This window comes from Schistocerca nitens, chromosome 9 (assembly GCF_023898315.1).
Source record: "Schistocerca nitens isolate TAMUIC-IGC-003100 chromosome 9, iqSchNite1.1, whole genome shotgun sequence".
Classification (NCBI taxonomy): Eukaryota; Metazoa; Arthropoda; class Insecta; order Orthoptera; family Acrididae; genus Schistocerca; species Schistocerca nitens.
This window is the reverse complement of record NC_064622.1, coordinates 302,132,479-302,156,985: the sequence shown is the minus strand read 5'-3', so window position 1 is coordinate 302,156,985 and position 24,507 is coordinate 302,132,479. Positions and strand designations below refer to the sequence as shown.

At 44.3% G+C, this 24,507-nt stretch overlaps 1 protein-coding gene across 1 annotated transcript in view; it reads left to right on the top strand.

Moving 5' to 3' along the window:
* The window catches only part of LOC126204197 (cytochrome P450 6j1-like), a 95,272-nt gene that overhangs the window by 68,959 nt on the left and 1,806 nt on the right, over nucleotides 1-24,507 (top strand). The window contains exon 6 of the mRNA XM_049938597.1: nucleotides 3,485-3,736. Coding sequence (XP_049794554.1) covers nucleotides 3,485-3,736 — 252 coding nt within the window. The remainder of the gene's footprint in view (nucleotides 1-3,484; nucleotides 3,737-24,507) is intronic.

Here is a 24,507-nt window from a genome sequence, read left to right as displayed (position 1 = left end):
AACTTGACTTTGTAATATGAACCCCATTTAGACGTCATTTTTTTTATTGAGAACTGAAAACCTCGGCTGTAAACAGTTCACTATGGACATTGGCAACAAATTCATAAACTTCTTAGATCTCACCATTGACATCAGTACACACACACATTGTTTCAAAATTTACAGAAAAACAACAACTACAGACATAGTAATACCTTCTTGCTCACAACACCCCATAGCTCACAAACATGCAGCTTTCCACACAATGGTACACCGTCTCATGTCTATCCCCATGTCCAGAGAGGATTTTAAAGCAGAGTTGGATACAATAAAATTTATTGCCACAGCCAATGGCTTCAATCCAGTTCTTATTGACCACGCCTTGCACAGGAAACAAAAACGAAAAATTATACCCCTCCTCTATGCCCCACCTGCTTCCCCATCCACTGTCTGTAAGAAATGGTGTACACTACCATTTCTAGGTCAGGTGTCACAGGTTGTAGCCAAAGCACTGAAATCCTGCAAGTATATGTTTTCCTACTATGTCAGGAACACGACAGCCCAGTGTGTTTTTAATAGCAAAGACAAGATACAGTTATTAGCCAATAGTGGGGTATATAAAATCACCTGTTCTGATTGTGACAAATTTTACATTGGTCAGTCAGGCAGAGACATGTCAACTAGGCTGGCTGAACATGAACGCAGCTGGAGGTTGCAGAATTCAGACTCTGCATTTACCGAGCATGTACTGAGTGAGGGTCACAACTACCAGCCAGTATCCCATGTACTTCACTTAGCAAACAAAGGCCATAAACTCAACCTGCTCGAAGCACTGGAAATTAACAAACATCTTGCCCACAGTCCAGATCTCATACTAAATGACCAGACACAGCTCAACACTTCCCCTCTCCTAAACTTCATATAACCATATTTGTTGTTCATTACTTCCCACACTCTCTCTTCCTACATATTCCCATTTTCCTGTATTCATTAAGTTGTTTTGTTTTGTTGAAGTTGTCTTTTTATTCCACATAGACCGTAGTTTCAACAGTTAAGGCGTTCTTTTAACTGGTACTTGTATTACTGTCCATGTTTAACACCACTTGTAGTTGTCTCAAATACTGTTCATATTTTACTTGGCTCATTTATTTAATGAAAACTGTTACACAGCCACTGCTTTGATTATAATGTTAATGTTAAAATGCAGTACCACCACACTCTCAAACTTTAGGTTCCCTCAAACACCTCCATTTTCCTACATTTATTTATTTCTGTTTATCTTATTGATATTGCTTAATTTCCTTATGTATTCTGTATTTACATTGATAACTGTCTCTTCTTTTAATTTGTTGTGTATCACTCTCCATGTTTCATACCTCCTGATGAAGCCTTGTCTAGTACTAATTTTATTTTATTTTATTAGTTTTGTTTATTAATAGAAACTGTTATGCAGGCATGCTATTCCTATTTTGTGCTAAAGGTTTTCCTGTCTACTCCATTGTCATTCATGTACAGTTCAGTTTTTACTTTTTCATTGCAAAGATGTTACTTACTGTATGTTTCTACATCAGTCTAGATGTGTTACGTCTCTTCCTATGTTGTCTGCTAACATTTAACTTCTTTGGTGATAATACTCAGTAAATGTCTGAAGATGGCCTTGTATGCCGAAAACCGGTTTACAATAAAAGTGATATTGTAGAACAAAAGCAAACTGATGCTTTTCATTTATTATAATGTTGTTCTAATAAGAACCGACGGAAGATTCTGTTAAATTGTGATAAGTCAGTCTTAACTCAGGTTAGGAGAATTCCGTTTACGAGTAAACATTGCTTAGTACCTAATGACTATTTTATAAGAATAAAATTTTGGGATAGAATTTGCCATTCCAAAAATATGTTGTTTGTGCAGATACTGTCCAGTCACATTAATGTGCCCACTGCCTATGTTCGACGTCAAGGTGTAATAGAAGATGTAATAACCACTTGCAGACGACACGTGGCAGCAACAGCACTGGACGGTACACAAAGCTCACCATCGAGGGTGGGGGGGGGGGGGGGGACAGTGCAGTTACTGTCGTAAAGTTGAAACAGCAAATTTTTCTTATGTCCAAAAGGGCATGATCATTGGCTTTTCGGGCCAAGAGTGGAAGAATTTCCAAAACGGCCAAGTCTGTAAGCAGCTCTCCTGCTACCGTGGTTAAAGCATGTCGAGTGTGGCAAAATGGTGCTGTCAAAGACCAGTGCCGATGCAACTGAGAGGCGACACGGGTCATAGATGACAGGGGTGAACGACGGCTGTGGAAATATGTACCGAAGAATATATTAGTAGCCGTTGAGCAACAGGCTGCCCAGAAGAAATTAGGTGCTATCAACAGTATCTCCTCTACGACTATTCACCAAACGTTAGTGCATATGAGCCTCCACAGCAAGCGCCTTGTTCATGGATCCAGGCTGACTTCTGACAGCTGATCATTGGTAACGAAGGCTAGAATTTGCACGGCAATACTGTAACTGGACGTCCACTGGGTGGCCTTTCCAGATGAATCACTTTTTATGCTCCATCTGAGTTGGGTTGTTTTCGGGGGAGGAGACCAAACAGCGAGGTCATCGGTCTCAACAGATTAGGGAAGGACGGGGAAGGAAGTCGGCCGTGCCCTTTCAAAGGAACCATCCCGGCATTAGCCTGGAACGATTTAGGGAAATGATGGAAAACCAAAATCAGAATGGCTGGACGCGGGATTGAACCGTCGTCCTCCCGAATGCGACTTCAGTGTGCTAGCCACTGCGCCACCTCGCTCCATCTGACGGATGGCCGTTGGAGTGTATGGCTCTGCACCAATCGTCGGAAAAGTCCAGACCAGAGGAAGGTCTGGCATACACTGGCTGATCTCGTCGTTCTGGAAGGCACAATGGATCAACACAAGAATGCATCTATCGTAGGGGACCGTGTCCACCCGTACATGCAGTTTTTTTTCTCGGCACGATGGCATCTACCACCAGAACAATGAAACGTGCCACACAATTCGCAGTGTGCGTGCGTTGTTCGAAGAGCATTAGGATGAGTTTGCCTTACTCCCCTAGTCACTAAACTCCCCGGATTTAAACCCAATCGAGAAGCAGTGGGACCACCTCGATAGGGTTCTTCGCGCTATGGATCCTCAACCGAGAAACCTAGCGCAGCGTGCCATGGAACTGGAGTTGGCATGGCTCCAAATCCCTGTTGCTACCTTTCAGAACCTCATTAACTCTTCCAGCACGTCTCGCAGCGGTCAGGATTCTGATGGATGGGCACGTTAATGTGGTGGACAGTGTACTCGTATGTTCGAAAACAAAGACTTATCTGAACAAAATATCACAATGCATGTACTTCAGCTACCCTTTTTTTCTTTCTTTCGGGCAATTTCTCAAAAGAAGTAGCTTGTCCCCAGCCCAAGTTTGAAATTGTATGAGGTTGGTTTGAAGACAAATTTGATGTCATATGTTAAAATTGCTTCTTTCCTCTCTAGAGACCTTGCGGCTGCACCCACCTTTGAACTTCGTGGATAGAAGAGCCACGCAAGACTACAGACTGCCTGGCACGGACCTCGTCCTGCCCAAGAACACAGCCGTGGTCGTTTCCCTGCTGGGGCTGCACACGGACCCACGGTACTGGAAGGAGCCTCTCCGCTTCATGCCGGAGAGGTTCAGCGACGAGAACAGCAAGAGCCGGCCACGATTCACGTATCTTCCATTCAGCGACGGACCGAGGATGTGCATTGGTAAGATCACAGTTTCAGATAACATCCATAAAATACTCGAAAGCCAAAAGTATTCGTTTCAAATGCGATGTAATCACAAAAATAATTGTCAGAGAAGGAAGCTACAAACTGAAATGTTCCTTCGACACGTCCTGCTGTCGAGTCGTTCGAGCTATCATGCACGACTGCTACGCGTATCCTTGAGTTGTTAAGGACGTTCAGCGCTCGAGACATATTACGCGTCGTATTGCACCATCAACTGACCAATAAAAGTTCATGGGTGGACTCATACCAATTCTCCGTAATGTTCCACTTGGAAAACAGTCTTAGTAATGGTCGCTTTCACTCAGGAGGGAGAGAACAAGGAATGGTTTGGTTCGTCGCAAAGCTGATTGCATCTTCGGACACGCTGTTAATTGCACCCGCCTCATACTTGTATTACAAGCAAACAGCTGCCACCACCTTTACCAAACGATGGGTGCTCTTGGAACTTCGGCTCATTGGGCACATAGCACTGGTAAAGAGGGTAGTCTCCACAATGAGCTTTCGCGTTTAAGGAGAGTTTTTGAAGCAAATGGGTGAACTGCACAACAGATACATGCGAAGTGGTTGACTTTGGTGCGGTTGTCGGGAAAGGGGTTGTTTTTGGGGAGCCTGTGGAATGCTTTCCAGTGCTCTGTAGAGTTTACAGGTGTTTCGTTTAGTTCAATGTGTCTCGTGTGCCAGAGCCGACATCGTCTAGCTTGTAAGTAACTGCGGACATGTAGCTAAACCTGTCGGGGTCGTGCCGGCCGAAGTGGCCGAGCGGTTCTAGGCGCTAGTCTGGAACCGCGCGACCGATACGGTCGCAGGTTCGAATCCTGCCTCGGGCATGGATGTGTGTGATGTCCTTAGGTTAGTTAGGTTTAAGTAGTTCTAAGTTGTAGAGGACTGATGACCTCAGCAGTTAAGTCCCATAGTGCTCAGAGCCATTTGAACCATTTTTGTCGGGGGCGAGAGAGCTATCTCGGTCACGAGTACGAAGGAATTCTCTGTAGAGACAAGGGGATTCTAGGAGCAGGGGAGGAACACGTGGCGGGAGGGTGTGACGGTCAGAGGAGACAGTTCGGTTGATGTACCGAACGAGATGTCACAGTGGTTAGCACACTGCACTCCTATTGGGGAGGACAGCGGTTCAAATCCCCAGTCGGCCTTCCAGATTTAGGTTTTCCGTGACTTCCCTAAATCGCTTAAGACAAATTCCAGGGTGGTTCCTTCGAAATGGCGCAGCCGATTTCCTTCCCTAGTTTTCGCCATTCCGATATTGTGCTCTCTTTCTAATGAATTCATTGTCGACGGGATGTTAAATACTAAGCTTCCTTCAGTCCTCATTCCTCCCTTCACGCTGAATGTCGTCAGGATTTTGAAAGACGCTTTCGATAATGGTGTGGGTCTTGGAACGAGAATAATCCTGGGGTTCCAGAATGAGATTTTCACTCTGCAGCGGAGTGTGCGCTGATATGAAACTTCCTGGCAGATTAAAACCGTGTGCCGGACCGAGACTCGAACTCGGCACCTTTGCCTTTCGCGGACGAGTGCTCTACCATCTGAGCTGCCCAAGCACGACTCAGGCCCCGTCCTCACAGCTATACTTCCGCCAGTACCTCGTTCCCTACCTTCCAAACTTTTACAGAAGCTCTCCTGCGAACCTTGCAGGACTAGCACTCCTGAAAGAAAGGATATTGTGGAGACATGGCTTAGCCACAGCCTGGGGGATGTTTCCAGAATGAGATTTTCACTCTGTAGTGGAGTGTGCGCTCATATGAAACTTCCTGGCAGATTAAAACTGTGTGCCAGACCGAGACTCGAACGAAAGGCAAAGGTCCCGAGTTCGAGTCTCGGTCCGGCACACAGTTTTAATCTGCCAGGAAGTTTCAATCCTGAGGTTGTCAGAGTGGATGATTAGGTGTGGGTCGTGTCAGGTTTGGGACACGGTATTGAGGTGTGGAGAAGGGAAGTTGGATAGGACTGTACTGTTGTGTGATTTAAGACCTTAAGAGGAGCAATGATGGCTTCGTGGCAAGTATCTGTGCGACGTCGAATGTGGACAGGGATGTGCATTTCGTGGCCATTGAGAATGCTGATGAGCAGACGCTACCGCTGCTTTTCGGCATGTACGTTATAGAGCAGGTTAAGATCGGCTGCGATTATATACATATTAAAGGTTCATTGTGCATGCTTCAGAAAATCATAAAGAATGGGATGATTAGGTCGGATGTAGACACTAGATAGGATTAATGCGACTTTTGGGAGCAAGATGGTGAAGACGAAACGCTGTGTTGGATCATTAAGGAGTAGCGATAGAATGTAAGGAAACAGTATCGCATTGTGTTGTTGGAGGTAGGTTTCGTTGAGGAGGACAGCATAATTTCGTGTTTGAGGGCAGGAGCAAGAAGTTTATTGAAGCAGAAATAATGGACATTTTTATACATGATGTTTTATGTCTGCTGCGCCATTTACGGTCAGGCAGGAAGCTGTCCGAAGCTTCAGTCTAATTGAGTGTTTGGATGCGATCAGAAATGAAACGGGCTTGATTTTGAGAATAGGTAAGATGATGATGCTTGTAGCGAGGAGAATTTGCTGTAGAATGTGAAGTCTTTGCATAGAATGACTAGTTGCAGGAGTTAGGTTACAAACACTGATGTTTCCAGTGGTGCGTGTAGGGAGACGTTTGTATGGAGTTGTTTAACAACGGTGCGTATGTGCACGATTTCAAGTTTTTGGGGAGAGGCTATGATTTGCACTTGTGGGAGTAGATAGCGAAGAAGAGATTGCAGTTGTTGCAGGTGAATGGAGATTGAACTCTCAGCCATTGCTTGTGAAGGTGGTGTTGCTTGCAGTGAGGACAGATGGTCGGAGGAATAGCAACTTTCTGCGCTAAATCAAGGCCCAATTTTTTATAAATTTATGGCGTGGGTTAATTCTGAACGCTCTTGTTACCTAGCGGTGTCCATTATCACTTCGAATGCGTAATGAATTACGTACATTAATTCCTGGTAGCGAGTTCAGTTCACTTTCGATTTCTACTACTGTATACTCCAAGCCAAACATTTTAATGCTGCTTTGAACGGCTGTCGTTGGTCCGGTAGAGGTTCTGTGAGGGTTTTTACGGACACAGTTCCTCCAAAAGAAGGGATGATTCTACGTAGGGCTGAATGGGAATAGGGAATATTGGTTTTGATGACGATGGTATCTCTGTGGGGATGAGTTGCTGTATTGTTTGGGAATTTGGGGCCGCAACTGCTTAGTAAAAAGAAAGAGGCAAGTATTGCTTTGAGGTTCTGGAGTGATTTCTATCTGCATGATGACAGCGTCCAATAGGGTTAAGAGTCCATTTCGTTACACGATGTCGCTTACTTGTACTTAACCTTTTGTTGCCTTTTGTAATAGGTTTTGGTTGAGTGTGAAAGGGAGATTGTGTGATGACTGGAGGTAGGAAACGTTAACATGCAATTACCGTTATAGGCGTTGCATGCGTTGTAGCTGGTTTCGATGCAGCGGCGTTGATGTTGCTGCAGGTGACGATGCGACTGATGCTGTTGTTGACGCTTTTGACGATAGTGCGGTTGATGCCGGGATTTTCTCGCGATGATGGTGCCGTTATGTGGGCAGTTGGTAGCACCGTGGGTGTTGTTAGTTTTGCGGAGAGCTCCTGCGGACGTCCGACATATCGTCGGTACCCATGTTGTTGTCCAGGTGACGGGCGATGTCGTGCAGATTGCGGATGATGATGTAGTTGCAGTTCCGGGCGATGTCCTCATACCCAAGGCGTGGTCGTCTCAATACGTTCCGACGGTGGACTTAGAGTCCGTCCTCGGCAGGTGAAATAAAGTTCTCGGTGTCGATGTGACGAAGACTTTTAAACTCAAGGGCCTGCAACCACAGTGCATCTGTCCACATATACGCAACGGCCAGAGATGTCATGCGGCGGCACAGAACACTTTCTGAACAGAACCTGTAGTTAGAAGCTCGATTCATGGTGGGACGCATCATTAGGAGCTGCACTGTTGCGACACCTTCGCACGTAGGTAAAAGAAATGGTCCGATTACATGCTTTGTCCAGGTAGAAATAGCTATCGCCATTAATTTTCAGTACTTCGACAATGAATGTCACCTACTTCCTTCAGGTCCTATTTCCAGTATGACGAAGTTGATGCTAGAATTTCAACTTTTTCATGCTGTACGGAATGGCAAATGTCCGTGCAGTATTCTACCACAACCGGTTTATTGGGTTCTAAGAGCCGGGTGTGTTCCGGGCATCTCTCAAGGACTATACGCGTCATCTGCCCGTTGTACGGATCACACTCGCGTGGTTTGTTGTCAACTCCACCCTTGTGAAGCATCAAATCATCCTTGGCGGAACTCAAATACGCGGTTTGGTGGGGAGCGAAAGACCGTTTAAATTTATGATTGGTGAGAATCCTACATAACTATGACAACTTCCAAAATATCGCAGGAAAGCCACGCATTGAAATCACTGTTTTATCTTCCTCATTCCTTCAGTCCACTCTAGACTTTATTGGTAGCACTGGATGACATGCACTAAACTAAACGAGACGTCTATGATATCGACAAGATGCCGGAAAGCATTCCATAGGCTCTCCGGAGACAACTACACTCCAAAATATCCTATCCCACACAACAACGGACTGCTTCATGAGAACCTCACCAAGGCCAACCACTTCTAATCCCACCCAGAAGACACTTTCATCAATCCACATGATCCACACATGCATAACTCGATGTATTCCTATGTGTATGAATGTACAGACATAGATATCCCACTTCTCTCAACAAACTTTCAATACTTACGCAGAACTCCACGAGCAGAACTAAAAACAGCAATAACAGCTAAAGAAATAACACAGACACTCGCTAAACAACGAAACAATGCACCCAGTAAAGATATATCACCCACCTGCACCTCAAGCAATGTCCCCAGAGTTTGTGACGAAATGCCTACCATTCTTCACAGTACCGCCCTCCACACAAAAAGCTGTGGAAATCACCCAAAGCCCTTTTCTTTCTGAAACCTGATAAACTCCTCTCAAGTGCCAACTGTTTCATCTCGGAGTAGCAACTGCAACGCACATCCTCAATTATTTGCTGGGTGTATACCAAGCTCTGTCTTTCTCTGTAGTTCTTCTGTCTACATCTCCCTCTAGTACCATGGAAGTTATTCCCTGATGGCTTAACAGATGTCATACCATCCTGTCTCTTCTTATCGGTATTTTCCATACAGTCCTGTCCTCGTCGATTCTGTGGGAAACGTCCTCATTCCTTACCTTATCAGTCCACCTAATTTTCAACATTCTTCTACAGCACTACATCTTAAAGCTTCGATTCTCTTCTGTTCCGGTTTTTTCACAATCTGTGTTTTACTACCTTTTAACGCTGTACTGAGAAAGTATGTTATCAGAAATTGCTTCCTCAAGTTAAGATCCGTGTTTGATACTAGTAGACTTCTCTTGGCCAGGAATACCCTTTTCACCAGTGCTAGTCTGCTTTTTATGTCGTTCTTGCTCTGTCCATCATTGGTTATTTTGCTGCCTTAGTAGCAGAATTCCTTAACTTTTACTTCGGGATCCCCGATGTTGAGATTAAGTTTTTCTGTGTTCTCATTTCTGCTACTTCTCGTCACTTTCGATTTATTCTCTATAATATTCTGTACTCATTAGATTCCTTATTGCATTCAACAGATCATGTAATTCTTCACTTTCACTCAGGATAGCAATCTCATTAGCTAATCTTATCAATGATATCCTTTCACACTGAATTCTAATCCGACTCTTGAACTTTTCTTTTATTTGCGTTATTGCTCCTTCGACGTATAGATTGAACACTAGGGGCGAAAGGCTACGTCTGTCTTACACACTTTTTTAATCCGAGCGCTTTGTTCTTTGTTTTCCACTCTTATTGTTCCCACTTGGTTGTTGTACATATTGCACATTACCCTTCTTCCTCTACAGCTTGCCCCTATTTTTTTGTAAGAATTTCGAACATCTTGCACCATTTTACGCTATCTGATGCTTTTTCAGGTCGACAAATCCTAGGAACGCGTCTTGATTTTTCTTCATTCTTGCTTCCATTATCAAGTGCTACGTCTGAACTGCCTCTCTGGTGCATTCTCCTTTCCTGAAACCAAACTGATCGTCATCTCTTCATTATTACTAAACTGTGATCTGAATCTACATCTGCTCCTGGATACGCCTTACAGTCCAATACCTGATTTCGGAATCTATGCCTAACGATGATCTAATCTGCCAAGACTCCTCTCGTATCTCCCACCCTTTTCCAATTATACCTCCTCCTCTTGTGATTCTTGAAATGAGTATTCGCTGTTACTGATATTTATTGCACTACTCAGTTTGTCTTTCTCCTTTATTCCCTCCCCTACAGTCACATTCCCATCCCCTATAACTATTAGACTTTCATCTCTCTTTACGTGCTCAATTACCCGTTCTATATACTCATATACTTTCTCTATATCTTCATCTTCTGTTGCCGACGTCGGCATGTATATTTGAACTATTGTTGTCGTCTTTGGTTTGCTGTTGATTCTGACGACAACTACTCTGTCACTGCCCCAGTTTTCTATTCCTAACGAATCCTACTCACGTTATACCATATTCTGGTGATTTGATATATTCGTGTGATAAGAAATCCTTGTATTCTTTCTATTTCACTCCACTGACACCCATTACATATAGATTGAGCCTCTAAAATTCCCTGTCCAGATTTTATAGCTGATATTACACGCCCTGACTCTGGAACGTTACCCTTTCTTTCGTTATTCAGTCCTTTTCTCATGACCACCGCCTCTTGGCAGTCTCATCACGAAGATCAGAATTGGGGACTAGACTGGGACCTTTTGCCAATGGAGAGATCATCATGACACTTTTCAAATAAATACCACATGTCCAGTGGATACACATTGTGTCTTCTTTAATGCAGTCGTTTCCATTGCCGCCTGCATCCTCATGCCGTTGATCATTGCTGATTCTTTAGCCTTGTAGAGGCTGTTTCCCACCCAAGGCCAAGAAAGTGCCTTGAACACCTCTCCGCACATCCGTCCTCTTTGACAAGACCGTTGACAGAACGAGGGTGGCTCATACCAGAAGTTTTCGGACGACAATAGTTCATTTTTATTCAAAACTGAAACAGCGGCGAGTTCCGAACCTGGAACCGAGGATGTTTCGATTAGTTGTCAAAGACGCTACCCGTAGACCACTGGTGTTCAACCTATCAACTCACGCCCAGCGTTCTTTCGTTAAAACTATTCCGTAGGTGGTCAATCTCTTTACGTTACCCACATTATCGCCTATCAAACAAATAATCAAAAATCCGCCATATTTTCCTCCCGCGATATCCGAAAAAGCCTTTGACCAGTATGGCATGCTGGACTACTCTTCAAGGTACAAACTTAAGCATTCAGAGTTAACTATGTTCGCCTTAAACTCCTTCCTTGACCATCGTCCTACATAGGTCACATTCAAGGTTCCTTTCTGTCCCCCTCCTTTACGACCTGAACACTGCAGACATTCCCAAACCACTACCGCCCACCCACCTCCTGCAGTATGCTGAGGACACCGCCTACCTAGCTACTCACCACACCCTCCCACGCCTCCCTTCAATGCCACTTGAATCTCCTGGACAATTTGGATAATACTTGGAAACTGAAAGTAAAGTCACAGAAAATCCAAGCCACCATCTTTGCTCTCACTACAGGCGTTTGCGTCGTCCAGATTTCCATCTCTCCGTCTACAGCTAATCCGTTGTTCTAACACAGTAAAGTATTTAGGATTAACCCTCGACTAAAACCAACATGGAATGCATACTTCCTTGCTGTCTAACACACAACCCTAAACTTGCTGGAGCTACTAAAACCACTAACAGGCTGCACCTGAGTTCTACTCCTTCTACCGCTAGTCTCATTTAGAAATTCGCTCCATCTTCACTGACGCTAACGTTGCCTGAATCTCCGCCTTCTCTAAATTCAAGTCCCTTGAAATCCTAGAAAGATATGATCTCTGCCTCGCCTTCCTACTTTCCCCAACATGTATCCCATACCAGGTCATCCACATGATACATCTTCTTCTCTTCCTAGAGCACCTCCGAATCCAACACATTAAACGTAAAACTCAGTCCTGTCGTCCAATATCCTACCTATTAATTACCAGTCCAGATACCCTGCTGCTCCACTACATTCATATGCCACCTTCCATGCATCTTCATGTCTTATTCACCTTCTCCTGACGGAACTGCATGAACTCTCAGTATTCAACGATGAAATCCTTTCTCACAAATACCCCCTTCCAACCATAATAACAGTGTTACACCTCACACCATCCTTCCATTTTCGTCCTTCCTGTTGTGCACATAGTTCCGCGTAGTCAGCGCGTACACAACTTTACCACTAGAGCGCGCCCCGCTAAGCACAAAAGCGCAAGCGCAGGGCTCGTCCGTCTCTGCACTACGAGATGGCGCTGTCTTAGAGACGGACCAAATTCTGCTTCTGCCGATCCGCGTATTAATATGTAACGCAGCCAATGAGATTGCTGCTAACATAGAACCTTTTCTCCTCGTGGATCACACTCGCGCAGTGATACCTGAACACTCGAGGTATTATAACGAGTGTACAGACCTCCGATTAGTCAGTCTGCATTAGTCTGCATTTGTCTGTACCAGTCTATAGTCAAGTTTCAGTCTGCGCCTAATAAGATTATCATATTCCTGTACATAGCCATGAAGAGAAATGCATAGACACTTTGTCAAGTATCAGAGATATGTGAGAATAAGATTAACGTACCAAGACCAAAGGAACTTCAGATTGTCAATTGTAAACAGCATCCAGAATCAAGTTATGTAATATCTATGATTTTTATTATTTTAATAAATGTGTGTGAAAATTAATCAAGTTCTGTTTAAAGTTGGTCACCGTCAATCTGCTATTCTAAACATGCAAGTGGCATTTCTATCGTCTGACCTAACGGCAGAAAATAAACACGCCACGATAAGAAATGGTTCAAATGGCTCTGAGCACTATGGGACTTAACATCTGAGGTCATCAGTCCCCTAGAACTTAGAACTAGTTAAACCTAACTAACCTAAGGACATCACACACATCCATGCCCGAGGCAGGATTCGAACCTGCGACCGTAGCAGTCGCGCGGTTCCGGACTGCGCGCCTAGAACCGCGAGACCACCGCGGCCGGCGCCACGATAAGACCACGAGACATATTGCTGACACTCGCCTACTTCGTTAGAGCGACAAGTCAAATAATCTGATGGTGTGCGTACCGAAGGTCTTACAGTACGCACACCACACTTCCCCTTGCCTCTACCTACGTGTAACTACTTACAGTCGTTGTATCCGGTTCAACAGGGCCCCATAGTCATGCTCATCATTCCATCTCCATGGTGGCCATAATCATTTTCATTCATCACTAGCATCACTGCTGTACTAAATCATCATTAACATTGTCATCAGTGATTATATTTTAAGTGTAATTTATCGTCTAAAATTTTTCAGCATCATGAAAATTGTGCTTCAGTATGTTAAAACGGTCATTTATTCTCATCTGATTATATGTATTTCAAGACTTCTTTTAAACATGTATAACCTTTCGCTGAAAAGCAGTTTTTGTCCATTACCATCTCACCTCTTCATGGGGAGTTGTAATAACGTTGTTGTGGCATCAGTATCTTGGATTTATACGCAAATAAACGCGGTTATTAATTTCCGTCAGATGCGACCTCCAGCTAGTTAACAGCTACACGATCTCTTGCTAGGCCTCTCACTACCAACGACATGCGTCCCCGCAAAGCCACAACGGGAGTCTACCAAAACCAGGAAAAAACTACTTAGAATTACACATCAGTGCAAGGAAACACATTTGGGAAGTGTCGGATCTTCTGCATAGCAGGAATAACTGTAGATCCCCAACTTCCAAGGTTGAAACTGACGGCTTTCGATTTCTCGCGGCCAATAACGAATTAAATTCCGAGCCCCCATACTATTACGCCACAAGTCCATTTTATGGATTTCGCTGACAGTCCATGATGAATTAAGACTGGCTGCAGTCCATTCCAGGAGTTTGGTCCCAGAGATCATTTGTGCTGGCACTGTGTGCCATGTATCAAGCAGTAAGTCAAGCAATGTCTCCATATAAACAGATCTGTTGTGTAAACAAACCACACACACACACAATATCATCAGCATGTGTTGGTCATGTTTTCTTATTCTGCCAACCTAACTTTGGAAGGCATTCACAACAATCTTATTCAAAATTAACATACACTGAACTGCCTGTGGCGTCTTTTATATATATATATATATATATATATATATATATATATATATATATATATATATATATATATATATATATATCCTCGCCAGTTCAATGGGAGATCACAAAAACGAATTATAAATATGTACTTGATAGTAGATAAAGCCGGCTGATAAGTAGCACTATTTTAAGTTATACACACAAAAGCCTTAGTCCTTCGTAAATTAAATTAATCGAATGTGTATTATCGTCTTGGTAACAGCATTTGTCAGTTATTCCTTTCACCCTTCATTCTATCACTTTTTCGATAAGAAATATAAGTAATTTTTACGAAATTTTAAACTGCAAAATGTTGTATAAAATGTCTCAACTTAAAGGAAACTTTGTGCTGATTCCAAAATTGGTCTTAGATTTGGAAAATCTGAAATATTTTAGTAGTTATAAAAGATTTAAAATTATGATTAATTTGTTATTAGTATTAACTCGTCTGATGCACTTGTGATACAGTTGTATATTTAAACACGGTCTTTCGTTATCTAGGATCAGTTGAACAAACGCTACTTTTGAAAATGGTCGTTTAATTGGATTCCAGTATTGCGGCATAAAGTGTCTCGTTGACACGTGACGTAACTTGCTACACCCAGGATGGCTGACAGCCGATTCCTCCATTTCGCGAGCACCATACAACCTCAAAATTGTTTTCAGGCTTAAATGCATCAGGATCAGAATGTTTGGCTTTTGTCTCAAACACAGGCGTTCTCATTGATCATTCCCTTCTCCCACTCGTTGCATTTTCCTACAAAACTTTAGCCTCATTCGGTGTATTATTTCTTACTTAATGGTACAGGGAGAACCCTGCTATCTTCAGAAAGTCAAAGGAAAACCTGCAACTCCTAAACGAGACTATTATACTCCAACCACAACACTGTACACTTCCTGTGTAATTCTCCCCTGAAGGGTATTTTGCGCAGATTATGAGAAACTAAATTATAAAGTCCCGGTTGCCAGCAAATGCTAGCAACCAACCCGACATAGCTTACGTTAAGCATATTGCTTAGGAGGAAATCGCCGACCGTCTGCTAACAAAATTATTTTATTTTGTTTTACTGCCACGGGTCACACAAAAAATAATTTCGTTATTGGTTTCTCCTTCTTAATGAGCCATTACCAGATGATCTACTTAAACAGGAAGGGAAATGGGTTAGTAAAATACCAGAAAACTAAATTTCGAATCAAACTATTTTCTGTATACAACTACACACAACTGAACCGTTACAAAGTCATTAGTCAACTAAATAGGCCGATAGACGCCCTCACAGTTTAAAGTATCTGCGCTCTGATTGTTGGAAATGAAAGCTGTATGATGTCAACTACCCAAGAATATAAAGTTGTTAATTCGTAAACAGGAAATATAAGACGAAGAATATTCGTGAGATAAAATTAAGGTAGGAAACCTGCTCAGATTCAAAACAAGTGAAAAATGTGTTCATTTAGGTGAGGTAGACGTACACTAGAAATCGAATAGGTGTTGACTACCTGCAAAAGCAAACTCAACGTAGCAGCCTGGTAGCTACCATGACAAGTACTGATGTTTAATGTATACTTACCATCGCCAGGTACCAGGCTTCTGCTACTAGCGGATCGCTACCATGCTTATCTACAACAAATGTTACTTACTGCTGCCTTCCTACCTCATTATAAAAGTAGACGTGGTGGCTCAGCAAATCCCTTCATCGAAGATATTACCACAATAGTTTAAGATCTCTCAATTCTTTCTCCATGCAATTGTGAAAACGTCCTCACTAAATGACGTACAATCTCTCCCACATGTGTCGATTACAGAAATACCAGTACCTTTTTTTTACTTTTTCAAATGGAACTATAGAATAGTAATAATTTGTCCTGCTAGTGTCATAATTCTAAAAGAGATGAATTAAACGGCGTTTGACTCTTCAAAATTCGATTAGCAGTTTCGGAGAAATCACAATATTTAGAATTATTTAGAACTTAAGACTTATTTGTTTTGAACATAAAATGACAACTGTCTCATGCACAAGTTAGGGTTGTTATAACCAACTGGAGAGCCAGGCTGATAGAGCGCTCCAGCTTGACGCAACTATGTCTGTTTACAAAATCAAAATAGTGGCGAAAAGCTTAATTTAAAACTGCCACTAATCATACTTGGCTACATGAAGTTGGACCGACATATGAACTAAAAGGCAATGGTCATGCCATCTAAGGATAATACACTCCTGGAAATTGAAATAAGAACACCGTGAGTTCATTGTCCCAGGAAGGGGAAACTTTATTGACACATTCCTGGGGTCAGATACATCACATGATCACACTGACAGAACCACAGGCACATAGACACAGGCAACAGAGCATGCACAATGTCGGCACTAGTACAGTGTATATCCACCTTTCGCAGCAATGCAGGCTGCTATTCTCCCATGGAGACGATCGTAGAGATGCTGGATGTAGTCCTGTGGAACGGCTTGCCATGCCATTTCCACCTGGCGCCTCAGTTGGACCAGCGTTCGTGCTGGACGTGCAGACCGCGTGAGACGACGCTTCATCCAGTCCCAAACATGCTCAATGGGGGACAGATCCGGAGATCTTGCTGGCCAGGGTAGTTGACTTACACCTTCTAGAGCACGTTGGGTGGCACGGGATACATGCGGACGTGCATTGTCCTGTTGGAACAGCAAGTTCCCTTGCCGGTCTAGGAATGGTAGAACGATGGGTTCGATGACGGTTTGGATGTACCGTGCACTATTCAGTGTCCCCTCGACGATCACCAGTGGTGTACGGCCAGTGTAGGAGATCGCTCCCCACACCATGATGCCGGGTGTTGGCCCTGTGTGCCTCGGTCGTATGCAGTCCTGATTGTGGCGCTCACCTGCACGGCGCCAAACACGCATACGACCATCATTGGCACCAAGGCAGAAGCGACTCTCATCGCTGAAGACGACACGTCTCCATTCGTCCCTCCATTCACGCCTGTCGCGACACCACTGGAGGCGGGCTGCACGATGTTGGGGCGTGATCGGAAGACGGCCTAACGGTGTGCGGGACCGTAGCCCAGCTTCATGGAGACGGTTGCGAATGGTCCTCGCCGATACCCCAGGAGCAACAGTGTCCCTAATTTGCTGGGAAGTGGCGGTGCGGTCCCCTACGGCACTGCGTAGGATCCTACGGTCTTGGCGTGCATCCGTGCGTCGCTGCGGTCCGGTCCCAGGTCGACGGGCACGTGCACCTTCCGCCGACCACTGGCGACAACATCGATGTACTGTGGAGACCTCACGCCCCACGTGTTGAGCAATTCGGCGGTACGTCCACCCGGCCTCCCGCATGCCCACTATACGCCCTCGCTCAAAGTCCGTCAACTGCACATACGGTTCACGTCCACGCTGTCGCGGCATGCTACCAGTGTTAAAGACTGCGATGGAGCTCCGTATGCCACGGCAAACTGGCTGACACTGACGGCGGCGGTGCACAAATGCTGCGCAGCTAGCGCCATTCGACGGCCAACACCGCGGTTCCTGGTGTGTCCGCTGTGCCGTGCGTGTGATCATTGCTTGTACAGCCCTCTCGCAGTGTCCGGAGCAAGTATGGTGGGTCTGACACACCGGTGTCAATGTGTTCTTTTTTCCATTTCCAGGAGTGTACATCGGTTAACTATGGTAACACTTCAGCTCTTGTTTCTGCCAGAGCCTCAAAAGAAAGGTGCACGTCAAAAATTGAGTGGATTTGTAAAGTAGGGAATTGAGGCATCACAAGTGTAAATACTAATTTCGTGTCAGGAGTTGATTAAGATACACACTTGCATTGACAAATTATATCAGCTACACCAACAAAAAGAAAATCCAAAAATACTTCCTTAAAATTTCATTTGTAGCGGCTACCTCGGCAGATGCTCTGGTAGGTGGTAGTTCATGGTCAACTGATCGACAAAGTGTCACCCAGGAATGTGGCTAACACGGCGCCGCCTCAGCCCTGTGACGTCACAAGGCTGGCAACCCACCATACTTGTATGAGGCCGAGCCTGCACCATATGAAGCACACAGATTATAGACCAGTGTGCCCATGGCCCTGCCGTAGACTGTACACAAGAAAGACAGCCACCACCAACTCTATGTGCCATTAGGAGCAGGTGATGGGCAGCTCGTTCCTTGACGATGGATGAATGGATGAACAGCTACATGTCCCTGGATGGGAGTCGGAGACCCTCGTGGTGAAAGATGACGACAGTCATAGTTGAGCCCTCACAGCGTCAGAATCCCCTCGGTAGGACTTGCTGCCACAGGAGCTCGTAGACAGCTAGATGGGTAAACAGCTAGCCGGCATATGTTCCTTCTCCAGGCTGATCGGCAGCACATCCACTGGATGTGAGCAATATTTATGTGCGATTGACACATGTGCTGTCGTGAGCTGGCAATGACGTCACTTCTCCTGCTTTTATTGTCTGGTCAGCTCATTTGGTTCCTTTCAGAATTGCATAACTCTACGTTTCAGATACTCATTCTGCTATGTCAGTGTAATGAATAGTAACTCTTGCATCACTTCTTGTGGCCGACGCTAGGCTGGAATCTGTTGCCATGATGTCATTCTGCTGTACTGCTGGGAATGGCGCCCAGCCTGTACGGTGTGTAACAATCGCTTTGACATTCACACTCACGTATGAGTAATCCTTCGTTGCTGGAATTCTGCGTGGCTATTGATGTGTTCTTTCCTGCCTCTTCCGTCGACAGTCAAGGTTTCTAATGTTTACCACTGCAACAAGTACTCTTCATATTTATGTTATAAATTTTTCGAAATGTCCACTGTCTGCAGCAATACACGTTTCGGTAGTACAAGGACTTCTGGACAGACTGAAGAGATTCCTTCCGTATCTTTGCATATGCTGCAACAATGTGATATTTTAAATCCTCTTGTGGTGTCGGGACTTGGGCATAGAATTCATCTCTGAGTTTACCCCAGTATCTGCTGGTAAACTGACATAATACGGATGAAAGCTCTTAAAATGCGGAGAAAGCTGGGTGACTAATTCCAGAGTCACTAGCAGTTTCTCTAGATTCAACATGTGGGTTATGAGAAACATCTGGCAGAACTTATTCCGTTTGCTCTGTTCGTTGTAGGGTTTCTCCTTACCTTCTGCTTAATATTTTACTGCCTTTCGCATAACAACGTTTTGCGAGTTCGCTAAGTTATCATTTTGTTTGGACATCGTCTGTCGGAATGTCATTCTGTGCACAAGTCAGCTGTTCATTTCACTTTCCTTCTGCATTCTCCGTAAAGAAGTAGCATATGTAGTTTTTCTTGGTTCGTAAGAGACACTTACTTTTTCAGACTAATCAGAACTCAGCGCTAGACATTAGTGAACGACAAATACAAAATGAAAGCCACGTTTCCTCCGTGCTCCTTTTATACCAGTATAGCGACAACGAAATACGCTGTATCGTCTTTATCCAGTGTGACGTATTTCTTTATTGGGTACGAAATTGCAGACTCCCGCATAAAACAACAATCCGTTTCATATTAAGATAAATGATATATTCTAAATATTGAAATTACTCTTAAACGAGTAACCGGAATCTGAAGAGTGAAACGCTGTTGAAATCGTCCCATCTAGAACAACAACACTAGCAGCAGAAATTATTAACCTACAGTTCCATTTGAGAAAGCGAATTTGATACCAATATTTTCGTAATTAATTTCCTCCAGAGTATAAAATTTTCCGGCAACTTACGGCAATGGAGCTGGGTGGCGTCTTCGACTACAGCCGATGTCTCGACAGATGAGCAAGTAGCGTTAACTCCTTCCGTTGTTTGACCAGGCAGAGAACAAGATTCCAAGAAAAATTAAGACAGGAACTTCGTCTGTTCATAAGGTCACTTACTAATTTAATCTTAATTCCTTCCTTGACAACATTATCCAAGTACCTGTAAATGCACGCTAGGATCTCTGTTGTAATTCAGATGAAGATCGGTACTAAAGCAATGTAGCCCGCCCGGTTAGCCGATCGGTCTAACGCACGGCTTTCCGGAGCGGGAAGGAGCGCCTGGTCTCCGGCACGAATCCGCCCGGCGGACTTGTGTCGAGGTCCGGTGAGCCGGACAGTGTGTGGATGGTTTTTGGGCGGTAATCCATCTGCCTCGGCGAATGCGGGCTGGTTCCCCTTATCCCGCCTCAACTACACTACTTCGGTGATTGCTGCGCAAACAAGTTCTCCACGTACGCGTACACCACCATTACTCTACCAAGCAAATATAGGGATTACACTCGTCTGGTGTGAGACGTTCCCGGGAAGGGGGGGGGGGGGTTCCACCGGGGGCCGAACCGCACAATAACCCTGGGTTCGGTGTGGGGCGGCGGAGGGGTGAAGTGGACTCCGGTAGTCGTCGTGGGGTTGTAGACCACTGCGTCTGTGGCGGGGACGGAGCCACTCCGTCGTTTCTAGGTCCCCGGTTAACATACAACATACAAGGCAATGTTCTACGGTAGTAGTATATTTGTCCTGCCGTTGCATACATGTGTCAGGCTTATGCTTAACACACTGGTCCTCGACGATTCTGCTGGTCTGGCCGAAGTACTGAAGGGTCTCTAAATGAGATTCATTATTTTGTTGAACTATTAAGTTAATGTACCCACATCTGGTTGGTTGGTTGGTTGGTTTGGGGAAGGAGACCAGACAGCGAGGTCATCGGTCTCATCGGATTAGGGAAGGACGGGGAAGGAAGTCGGCCGTGCCCTTTGAAAGGAACCATCCCGGCATTTGCCTGGAGCGATTTAGGGAAATCACGGAAAACCTAAATCAGGATGGCCGGACGCGGGATTGAACCGTCGTCCTCCCGAATGCGAGTCCAGTGTCTAACCACTGCGTACCCACATCTGGCACCTCAATTCTGGATGCAAACTCTAAACTACATAAAAAAGAGGCTGAGCAGCTGAGTGTGTCTGTAGTGGCCACAAAGTATATTATCTGTACTTCACCTCACATTTTACTAAGATTTTTGGTAATTATCGGAGCACGACAAGCATATTCAATACATTTATGTGCAGTATATCGGTATATACATCCTTTCCTCCTCTCACCTGATGAGTAAGAGTGTACAAGGTAAATTTCGGGTATGTAGATCTGTTGGAGTAAAAGTAGTCTGCTATTGTGGCAGAAATGCCAACCTTATGAAGCACGTACCAGGTAACAAAGAGGTTTCTGTTCGAGTTGGACGAAGCTCCTGTACAAGTTGGAACCACACAATAAGGAGCTCTCTGGACACTTTCGGAGGAACGGAATGCGTGGGTTCTAAAAGGGTTCACTCGGCAGTGTTGCGGGATACGCGAGATGGGCGACACTGATTAAGTGTGAGAGTGCCTATTCATAATTAATGAATTATCCTATTTTTGTAAATTTCAGCTCCAGTCAAGATTTTCTTGCACTCATTGCTCATTGAGCGGCATAGGGAATTTTTCTGGTTAACTTCGGAACATCATAACCGTTGCACTTGACGACGCATGCAAACTATGTTCTGCTCTACCCCTGTTCAGACATGTGGTCTCGTGATGTATCTTCTCACACCAGGTCGATTTAGTTCGTTGGTGATGTCATAAGTATCGTGTAACTGAATAGATTTCTGAAATGTCGCTAATTTCATTTTCAGATCGGAATCTAATTTTCACATGTCTTAGTTGTCCCAGCACGTGTTAAGTACGGACCTGAGAGTCTTACGTTCGCAGATCGTGACTCACAGTAATGTATCCTGTCCAATTTGGTCAGCTATTCTGAATTTTACCACTCATTTTATGCAGCTTTTTTTGTTTGTGACTACCACGTGTTTGAGATTGTGAGAAATGTTACATGTCACAGTTACTAATTCTCGGGGTAAAACTCACAAATTAATTTCAGAACTTCTTCTATGGTGCAACTATTAAGAGTTTATTCTTATCGATGAATTCTTTTTCTCGGGCACTCAAGCCGAGGGACGGCCATTTGCCATCAACGTGCATTGTGGTGAAGTTTTTCTTTATTTTTATTTGTCCTGAATCTCTATTATATGAATATACGAGCGTGAATGTTGTCATTGAAAGATTCCTCGGCCGGCCGCTGTGACCGAGCAGTTCTAGGCGCTTCAGTCCGGAATCGCGCTCCTGCTACGGTCGCGGGTTCGAATCCTGCCTCGGGCATAGATGTGTGTGCTGTGCTAAGGTTATTTAGCTTTACGTAGTTCTAAGTCTAGGGGACTGATGACCTCAGATGTTAAGTCCCATAGTGCTTAGTGCCATTTGAACCATTTTGAAAGATTCCTCAGACCCTTCCATAATTAATAATGGTTAAAATGGCTCTGAGCATTATGGGACTCAACATCTGAGGTCATCAGTCCCCTAGAACTTAGAACTACTTAAACTTAACTAACTTAAGAACATCACACACATCCACGCCCGAGGCAGGATTCGAACCTGCGACCGTAGCGGTCTCGCGGTTCCAGACTGAAGCGCCTAGAACCCCATAATTAATAATTAGTGATAAATTGTGCTGGAATCTCCAAGATGCAGTTGTAGCAGGAACAGCAACCATCACTTAATTGTCAGGAGAAAGGCCGTAAACTTGGTGCCAGCCCATTCTTTTCGTCACTCACCCGGTACATATCTCTTTGATTATTACAATACTGGCGAAAGCTAACTTAGAGGTCAACTAACTCAGCTACATCTACATCACTACTCTCCAATTCACAATTACGTGCCAGGTAGAGGGCTTTTCGAATCACTGTTACTCTATTTCTCTACTGTTCCACTGACAAACTTTTAGGGTCTGAGATGACGAAGGCCATAAGCTTTGAACTTACGATCATATAACAGCGCTATTTCAGCGTGCCGTTTCCTCAAACTGCTGTTTATTAAACAGTGAATATTTTGAGCAAATTGAGGGTCAAGGCATGGATCGTTCTCTCTCTCCTCTGATATCAAAATTTATTGTGGAAGACTTTGAGGAAAGGACACTTGATTCGGCAGAACTTAAACCAAAAGTCTTCCGGCGATATGTGGATGATACTTTTGTAGTGTGGCCCCACGGTGAAGAAGAACTGTCACACTTTTTTTGCAGCATCTGAATTCCATCCGTGAGAATATGAAATTTTGGATGGAGGTGGAAAAGGGCGACTGTCTGTCATTTTTTGATGGCTTGGTCAGACGGAAAGTGGATGGATCGTTGGGGCATTCCGTTTACCGTAAGGCCACACATATAGACCTGTAATTGCAGGCGTCTAGGTGCGACGACCTAACTATGGGCGTCCTTCGAACGTTCGTTCACAGGTCTCATGATGTGTCTGATGGAGACAGCCTTGTGAAGGTGCTGGAACACCTACAATCAGTGTTCAAAGATAATGGATATTCTCACAATCAGATCAGCACAACTTTATGGAAGAAGAAACGTGACTACCCACGCGATCAAGAGGAGAAGGTGCTGTTAAAGTCCAGGGCGTTCCTTCCGTACGTCGGCAATATTTAGTCGGAAATAGGCAGAATCTTAAGAAAACAAAGTCAAAATAACCTTTCGTCCAGCTACAAAGAAGTGTTCTCTTTTCGGTTCGGCAAAGGATGATCTCCTACTGCCAAAGGCTGGAATCTACAGAATACCTTGCCAGTGTGGCAAAGCCTAAATTGTTGAGACACCTCGCACAGTACGTGAACGATGCGTTGAATATGATCGCCACACTCGCCTTTCGTAGCCCAGTAAGCCGGCCAAAGCCGAGCATTGTATCTCCAAAGCATTTTTTTTTTTTTTAATATTTCTCTACCCCGGAAATCTTGGTCTCGACGAGATCCTTCTGGGATTCAATTATTAAGGCATCGGTGGAAGATCTTATTAATCGTGGTGGCGGCTTTCAGCTGGCTAAGGTGTGGGACCCGGTGATATCTTTAATTTCTTCAGAAAGAAAAAAATTTTAAGAGCGATGACACATCTAATGATATTTAATTTCATTCATTCTTATATGTAAATTTTAACTGCGCAACTGCTCATTCCGACAGAGGGAGGACATGTAGTATCTCATTACAGATAGACCTGCACGCCATAGATGAACTGTGGTATCATGTTGAAGCTGCATGGGCAGCTGTGCCTGTACACGCCATCCACGCTCTGTTTAACTCAATGCCCAGGCGTGTCAAGGCCGTTATTACGGCCAGAGGTGAGTGTTCTGGGTACTGATTTCTCGGGATCTATGCACCTAAATTGCGTGAAAATGTAATCACATGTCAGTTCTAGTATAATATATTTGTCCAATGAATACCCGTTTATAATCTGCATTTATTCTTGGTGTAACAATTTTAATGGCCAGTAGTGTATAAAAATTCCAATGTTAATATCTTGATTCCCTCTTTTCTTGGTACATTTTTGGGCGCTACAATGGTTCGTACATGGCAGTTGTCTGTAGTTAGTGGCACAAGCTAAGAGCTGTTGGC